General features: G+C 53.5%; 1 protein-coding gene across 1 annotated transcript; it reads left to right on the top strand.

Moving 5' to 3' along the window:
- The first annotated feature begins 2,689 nt into the window (after positions 1 to 2,689).
- On the top strand, positions 2,690 to 3,701 carry LOC111141312 (neuroendocrine secretory protein 55). Its single transcript, XM_022493771.1, has one exon. It carries the CDS (start codon positions 2,914 to 2,916, stop codon positions 3,661 to 3,663), a length of 750 nt encoding a protein of 249 aa, XP_022349479.1. The 5' UTR covers positions 2,690 to 2,913; the 3' UTR covers positions 3,664 to 3,701.
- The last annotated feature ends 4,549 nt before the right edge of the window (positions 3,702 to 8,250 follow it).

Raw genomic sequence — 8,250 nt, 5'->3', positions numbered from 1 at the left:
ATTTGTAACTATACAGGACTAGGGCTCTAAAATGCAGTGTTTTGTTAAACGTTCATTTGCTGATTAAAATGCATCTTGCAAAGAAAGTGCATTACTAATGCAGAATCTAGTCCAAAAATACATATTATGCAATGCACATTTGTTAATAGTGCAGGCAATCTCGGTGCATCTATGTTAGCGGATCAGCTCGGGGCTGCCGTCTCCATTATAAGCATAAAGCACTCCTTCTGCAAAACCAAGCGCTTTCTTACGAACACTCGAGAATCATAATCCACCTCGTTGCTGACAGCCGGCGTTTGTCTCCATCGAAAGGGCATTCACCAGCACCCACATAGTCCTGATTTTTTTTCCCACTGTGCCTTGAAAAATCACCTGAACAATGTCTTTATGTTCCATGCACCATCGGTGGGGCTGTGCTAATTGAAAGAAATAAAGCAGGTGGGTCGATGTGGGCAAAACCTTTAGAGATGTTCCTCCTGGATGGGGGCTGAGAGATAAGGATTTGAGATGCGCAGCTGCAAACAGCCCGTCCAGTGTCCCATACTAATACCCCCATGATGACTGGAACCAGGCACTTGTGATAGTAAAACCCTTTCAGTGTCTCTGCAACATGTTAAGAGTCAGGCAACACTAGAAAACAGACACTTGTCCTTTTATGGGGTTTGCCAAATCAATCCTACTTTATTAGAGCCATCAGTATTTTAATACTACAAAGTAACTCAAAGAACACAAGACAAAAGATGGACACAGCCAAGAAGCCAAGAACATTCAAGAACGTCCACAGCCAAGATGCAGAAACAAAAAAAACCTCAACACGGCAAAGGCGTTTGCTAGAAGCTTGCTAAGGTCTACACTCGGGATGTGACCGCTATATGTGGGCATGGTGTTGAAGGGATGAGGACCAGCTCCACTATGCTGAGTGGCAGCTGCAGGCACGTGACTCATTAGCCATCAAGAAGGGAGTACCAGGAGGGAAAGCCCGGTGGACGACCTCAAAAGGGAAAGCAGAATTACAAGAGGTCATGCCTCTCCAATATTCCCCCATATTGACTCAAAGACCAAAAACAAAACAAAACAAAACCAAAACCAAAAAAACCCATGCGTCCCAAGTGGAGCAACTTTGCTGACACATCCGAGGACTCTAGGAAGATGGTGTGGCTCTGAATCACACTACCCTTGGACTCGCCACCGCTTTGACGAAGGAGGCACCCAGTACTTTAACCAAGAAGGCATCATGCACAACCCAGAAACAGCAGTCTGGTTACAGATGGATTGCAAGAGCTTCCCAAGGGGCACGCTTTTTCGAGCAAAGATCACCCAGGGATCCCCCTTCAGGGGGACATGGAGCTCACTTGATTTTCCAGGGCTGAGAAAGAGATGTACGAATTTCCTCCAACCTTCTGGCCTCCGAGTCTAGGGGTGTCTAGCCACAACACCTAACCTCAATGCTCTGATTGACCCAATAGTTTTTTCATGGCGAATTCAAGGTGGATTAAATACTGGTGGGCAAGGGGGGATTCTGAGTGATTTAATGCTCTAATTAACAGCAGATTAGCCTTCAACAGGCTTTCCTTAATGTGGTGGGTTGTTGTTTTTTTTCCTTTTTAACTTTACCTTCAGCACCTGGAACAGAGCTTGGCACGCGCTAGGCACTCAATAAACATCCCCTCAATGAATTAGCTTTGTTGAAAACCTATCCGTGTATGAAATGAAAGAGCTCTAAGGGGTACCCTGTAAGAATGCCTGGATAGGGAGCCGGCCTGCAGCGCCCCACAGAGGCAGAGAACGGGGCTGTACGCACTGAACATCCGCGCAGCAAAGACTCCCCTGAACGGGTGGTTCCAGCTAATCTGAGACGTCTTTCCAGCACATGTCCCCCGCGCGAGCTCATGGCATGACAGTGCACTGATGGGTTTGTGGACTTGCAAACCATCACCCTGTCTGTGGGGGTCCTCCTAGGAAAGACGCTTATTTGTCCATGAGGTAATTAGCCAATTGAGATGACGGAGCAGGGGGCGGGTAGAGGGGTACTTTTTGGAAACGCTCTAATTACAGTCACTATAACAGATCTGCCAAAGGTGGTTTCATGATTAACGACTGCCTGAGGTTACCATCCTCAAACTATTAAGCCCTTGGAAATCGCCCAGGGCTGATCACTAACACCCATGCACAGACCCCTCGTTTCGTTCTGCCGAGTATCTGCAATTTTGAGGTCTGGTTTTTAGCTGCATTTTACCGATTACCCAGGAGTTGGGGAGGGGTATGGAGCCCATGGAGAACCATGCCCAGCTGCCCAAGTACCCTAACCTGTGGCTAGCTCGCTCACTTGTTTTGGTCCTTGGCACCCGCCAGACCCCCCGCCCCTCGCTTCGCCCAAATCCTTTCAAACAAGGTTCCCTCCTGCCACCTGCCGGCCCACTAGGGTCTGCGCCACGGGCTCGGCGCCACCGCGCAGCTCGCGGGGAGGCGCCCCCGCCTCGTTACTGCACATGCCCGGCAGAAGTCCGGGCGCGCAACTTTGCAGAACCTCTCCGCCGCGTCCCTCCCCACCTCAGTCTCCTCTTTCCTCTCCCAGGCGAGAGGACCAGCGGAGGCACCTCTCCCGGGTCTTAGACTGCAGAGTCTGAGACTTAGAGAGAGGAGCCGAGACGGAGGGAGACTTTTTCTCCTTTTTTCCCCATCCCTTCTTCTTGCTCGGAGAGGCAAGCAGGGGCCCGGAGCTTTAGAAAGTTGAGTGGTCAGGAAGGTAGGTGCTTCCCCTTTTCCCCTCACACCGAGGTGGGGCTGGGACCTCCGGACCCAGCTTCTCACCTCGTGGGGTGCACCTTTTTCGGCTCTAGCAGCCAATGCGCATTGGAGCCGCTCTCTGCAGAGCCAGAGGGCGGGTGGTCTTCTCGGTGTGCGCCTAAGAGAATGGATCGTAGGTCCCGGGCTCAGCAGTGGCGCCGAGCTCGCCACAACTACAACGATCTGTGCCCACCCATCGGCCGCCGAGCAGCCACCGCGCTCCTCTGGCTCTCCTGCTCCATCGCGCTCCTCCGCGCCCTTGCCACCTCCAACGCCCGCGCCCAGCAGCGCGCGGCCGCCCAGCAGCGCCGGAGCTTCCTTAACGCCCACCACCGCTCCGCCGCCCAGGTGTTCCCCGAGCCCCCCGAATCTGACCACGAGCACGAGGAGGGAGACCTCGAGCTGTCCCTCCCCGAGTGCCTAGAGTACGAGGAAGAGTTTGACTACGAATCTGAGACCGAGACCGAGACCGAGTCCGAGTCTGAAATCGAATCCGAGACCGACTTCGAGACCGAGCCTGAGACCGCCCCCGCCACTGAGCCCGAGACCGAGCCAGAAGACGAGCGCGGCCCCGTGGTGCCAAAGCACACCACCTTCGGCCAATCTCTCACCGAGCGTCTGCACGCTCTGAGATTGCGGAGCCCCGACGCCTCCCCGAGTCGCGCGCAGCCCAGCACTCAGGAGCCCCAGAACCCCAGACAGGGGGAGGAGCCCGAGCCCCAGCCCGAGGACAAGGATCCGAGGGACCCCGAAGAATCCGAGGAGCCAAAGGAGAAGAAGCAGCAGCGCCGCTGCAAGCCGAAGAAGCCCACCCGCCGCGACCCATCCCCAGAGTCCCCTTCCAAAAGGGGACCCATCCCCATCCGGCGTCACTAATGGAGGACGCCGTCCAGATTCTCCTTGTTTTCTTTGATTCAGGTTAGTTGCCCGTTGCCAAACCGGGGAACCTGGGGTCGGTGTGGGAGCCGCGGGAGGAAGAGAGGGAGGGAGGGAGAAGGAAAGGCAGATTAGGAGGAATGCGGGAGGACAGTGGGCTCAGCTAGCCTGAGCGGGGAGGCTGGGGGCCAGGGAGAGCCGGGAAGGCTCCCCAGGACGCTGGGAGGACGCCGGCAGCGCCCAGGTGGCCAAAGGCTTGTTGGACGGCGGGGCGCTCCGTGCGCCCCGCTGGAGACAGCCTGAGGTCTCCGCGCTGGTGTCCAGGACGCGCGACTGAACCCCCGGCGCGCCCCAGGTTTCGAGCTGCACACCCAAAAGGCACGGGTAAGTCACTTGTTTTACATGCTTTTTTTCCTCTTAAACACTAGTCTCAAACCAGTTGGCCTTGGCAGGCGCCCGAAACGTAGTTCTAAGGTGCGCGCGCCAACTTTCACGGTGCGAGAGCGGCCGCGCTGTAGCGACACTGTTGCAATGTGCGAAAAGTAATCACACTGGGATTGGGCGAGAAGTCCGGAGACTGTGGGCTCCGGGAAAAGTCGCGCGCGGCGCTTTAAGGCGCTGGGAGCCCGGAGCCCAGGTACTAACGCTGCCAATTTGGAGCCGCGGGGCCTCGGCGCCAGGGCTCCCCGCCCCTGTGCGCCAGTCCTGGCCGCCGCCACTCGCCTCCGGGCGCGCACCGGGCCAAGCGCGCCGCAAAGAGCGTGCGCACCTGCCCGCGCGCTCCAGAGGCGACCTCTCCAGGCTCGCCGGCGGTTCCCCACGAGTTACGCGTACTTGGAGGGCTGGCAGAAAAGGTACGGGGTCTTAGGGGGTACCCCTACAGGCTCCCAGAGTTGGTGGCGCGAGCTTGGTCACGTCGGGGCATCGCTAAGGTTTTGGCGCAGCTGATCTGGCGACAGGGCTGGGTGCAGCTTGGCCGGAGAGGTCTGGGGCTATTTGCGCAAGGCCCTGGGGATGGAAGAGTGGGGCTAAGAGGGCCGCAAGGCGGTGCCGAGCGGAAAGATAAAGCGGCACAAGAAACGGGGCTGGAGAGGGGATCGCGTCTTTCATCAGGATATTCTACAATGCGTCCCCAAAGAGCGCGGCTCCGCCGAGCTGGGGAAAGGTGTCTGATTGGACTTGCGTCCTTGGGTCGGTCGAGAGGGGGCAGGGGCCGGCGGCTTGGGCAGCCTCGGGGAGGGGAGGGGAGGCGGCGCACCCGCCATTTTCAGCTCGGGTGGAGCTAAGTTTGGAATCTGTAACCTGGAGGTGAAACCACCCTGTTGCCAGAGGACAAGAACGGCTGCAGTCCGGTAACGCATCTTCTTCGGAGCATAAAGTGTGCCTTACTCGCCAACCCTGGAGAAAGACTGAGAAGTGAAATATATGTTACAAAACCTCATCCAATATGGAAATTGATTTGTTCGTGGTGCGCGCGCGTCTTGGTTTGCGCCGGTTTGAGCTAGTCTGATGATCACGAAGTTGGGGGCGGAAGTGGGGGGGCGAAGCGTTTTGAGGCTTCAAATGAAAAGATCGGTCGGGTTTATAGACTTAAGAAAAAGGGAAGCCAGAAAGAACACTGTGCATGGTCTTCCTTCCCCGTCTCTCCCCTAGGAAGGGCGCCTCGGTGCCCTGGAACTCAGTTCTGCCGGCTGCGGCGCTGACTAATGACTGTTGGACGCGTTTATGGTCTTAACTAGGAAGTGCTGGGAAGGCACTTGTGAGCAGGGGGCTTCCTTGGGCAGCGGGCAGGTGTCAGAAGTCTGGAGGCTGCCGAGGACCTGCAGAAGGGCCAGGCGTGCCCTGCCTTTGACTTAATGTGTGAGATTGCCTAAGTGAGATGAGCTCCCCAAAGTTGCAATTTCTATTCTATGTCAGCAGAGATGTTGGGGTTCCTTTCTGTGGCATTAAGTGTTGTTTTTCCTCTGGTAATGTCTTAGCAGCCTGAGTTCACCAAGTAAAATATATCTAGTGAGTGTGCAACAGAAGCCAGGGTTTGGGTTGGCTTGTTTCGGTGTTGGAAGTCCTCTTCCCAGACTGGGTAGTCTGGGGGACCCCTTTTCCTGCAGAGCAAGGTTTTTCACTAGAGAAATTAGCATGTTGCTTTGTTGCAGGAAGAATAAACAAGTGTTTAAAGAAGTCCTCAGTGCCTAAGCACACACTTTTCAGGCCAGTCTTGGTCTGTTTTTAACCAGAAGCCTGCATATTGGGAGGCTTGCTTTCTTAATTGTAAGCACTACACCCACCTCATTACTGGGGAGGGGGTGGCCCCCATCTAGGAACACACAAGTAGTTTTGCCCTCTTTCAGACACACTCTTCTGTATAAATGGCCTCTGACTGTGAAAGTCTGTTGCCCATCCACACAGCCCCTCCCCCACTCAGTTCCCTCCCCCCTCCTCTCCACCCCCCAGAACCCCCCTCCCCGCCCCCATTCCAGGGTGGAAAAACCATTAGGGACTACACAGAACTACTGAGGAATATGTGGAACTCCTAGGAGGTGCTCCGCACCCACCCGGGGAAGGGGTTTTGCTGTGTAGACGCTTCAGACCCTCTTTCTACCTGAGACACTGGTGCTCCACTGCCTTCCTCCAACCCCCACCCCAGGCATTTCTGGCAAATTCTGCTGAGCATTCCCAACTCACTAGTCTCCAAACTGGCCCTTTGTTTCACCCTGCTAAATTGGGGTTAGCATTTGAATGGGATCACTTGCCCTTTCAGTTTGGGTGGGGTGTGTCTGGTGAGGAAATGCGCCCAGAAAACCCAGACCTTCTAGTTGACCCCAGAAGTGAATTACTAGCTGGCTGTGTATCTCACATGGATAGGGAGGAGGAGAATAACGCTGGTTAAAGGTGATGGTATGCTCTGGCATTTAGGATTTTCCTTTACTACATCAATCATTTACTTACTGGAAATGTGCTTTTTCTTGGACAAAGACCCTCTTGTAACTCAATTTTTTTGACTTGGAAAGTCATAGCAGTGTTCAGATAGTGTGTGCTGTCAACCATCTGGCGTAGGTTTACTTCTGAAGTTTGGCAAACAAAACTTTTATGTTTATCAGAATTCAAGAACTGGGAATTTTACAGTTTGGAACTGTTTTAAGAGGATGTTTCTTTAATGGGCTAGAGGCCCCCCCCCCTCGCCAGCACCCCCCCAGAACTCCTCACAACCCTTTACTCTATTAGCCCTCACTTTTAGCAGCTGGGGCAGAAGATCTCACGAGGAAGCTGAAACTTCAATGTGGGTAAGAATGAGTTCTTTTCCTTTGTTTTAATTACCTGAATGGATTTTACTTAATTTACCCGTGTCATCACTGCTCCTTAGACAGAAGGAGACTGTTGAGGGGAAACTGAGCAGAAACCGTGGTATTGGGGAAAGTATGTACCTTAACAGAAAGGTGACCTATAACAAAAAACAAATCACTAAAATCAAATTAAGTTTCCAGAGCCGAGTGACGTCATATGGCAGCGCAAGGCCGCCCTTCTCTTAGAAACTGCCCAGCAAAGGGGATGAAATCCTCAAGTTACATCTTTAATCCCCAAGTTCCAGGATGAGGGATGGAATTCCTCGTCTGCGCTGCAGGGTTTTTATGCTAACGGCTGTTTCCTAAATCGGGACACCCCAGGGATGGACAGCAAGACCTAAGAATCTTCTAGGCCTAGTCCCACCCAGCGGCCTTGGGTCAGACCCAGCACCTCATTGCCTCCCTCGGTTTCTTCACGTGGAAAATGAAGTGTGTTCCTAGTGTCCCCTTCAGCTCCAAATGCACTGCAGGTTGATGGAAGCCCAGGGTTGCCCAGTTTGACTCTATCCATGATTTTAACACTATTGGGGCCAAGAAATGTGCAACACCGATCAAATAAAAAGCATCAGTTGTGAAGAAATCTGTTTTGTGTTGCTCTGATTTCGATTTTATCCAGTCTGTTTTTGAATGGGTGGCAAAAAAAAAAAAGAAAAAACAGGGTTTAAAAAGGCAAGTTAGAGAATACAGAAGAACCCCAGTGTCTTGTTACTAGCCTGAGGGGAAAAAAGGGGGGGCCATCCTTCAGAGCACATGTGCAGCAGCTGTCTTCTGTGTGCTGCTCTCCCTCACCTGCTCCCTGATCTTTGTGTGTGGAAACAAGCTTTTGCGAGTGGGAGTGGGCGGCCCGTGGCCAGCCCCACACTGAGCACACGGCAGCCTGCTGATGCTAAGGCTCTGGGAGAGAGCAGCAGGCAGCAGCGCCGGCCAGCTGACCATGGGTGTTGAATATAGTCTTCGGTAGCACTTAGGAGTGTCCTGGTTAGGCCCAGCCCACAAACACGGCTCAGAGGCTGCAACTAGTTCGGGCAACCGGGTCTCCTCTGACTTGGTGTTTGTTATTATCCTTCCCTCCTGGGAGCTTTTTCAGACTTTTTTTTCCCCCTTAATTGCTCCTCTCCCATGCAATTTTAATACCACAGTTAGAGAGATGTATTGGGTGTCTGTTTCTATATTGCAAGGCCTTTTAATAGCTAAGGTGTTTGGGGGTTTTTTGTTTGTTTTTTGCATTTCCCCCTAAACCAATCTT

Source organism: Enhydra lutris, unplaced genomic scaffold (genome assembly GCF_002288905.1).
Source record: "Enhydra lutris kenyoni isolate GAN:26980312 unplaced genomic scaffold, ASM228890v2 scaffoldscaffold6, whole genome shotgun sequence".
In the NCBI taxonomy this organism is placed as follows: Eukaryota; Metazoa; Chordata; class Mammalia; order Carnivora; family Mustelidae; genus Enhydra; species Enhydra lutris.
Note: the sequence above shows the minus strand (reverse complement) of the source record. Positions and strands in the feature narration are given on the sequence as shown.

Bases quoted from the DNA above. Each gene is read 5' to 3' on its own strand.
- LOC111141312 (XM_022493771.1), top strand. From the start codon at position 2,914: ATGGATCGTAGGTCCCGGGCTCAGCAGTGGCGCCGAGCTCGCCACAAC.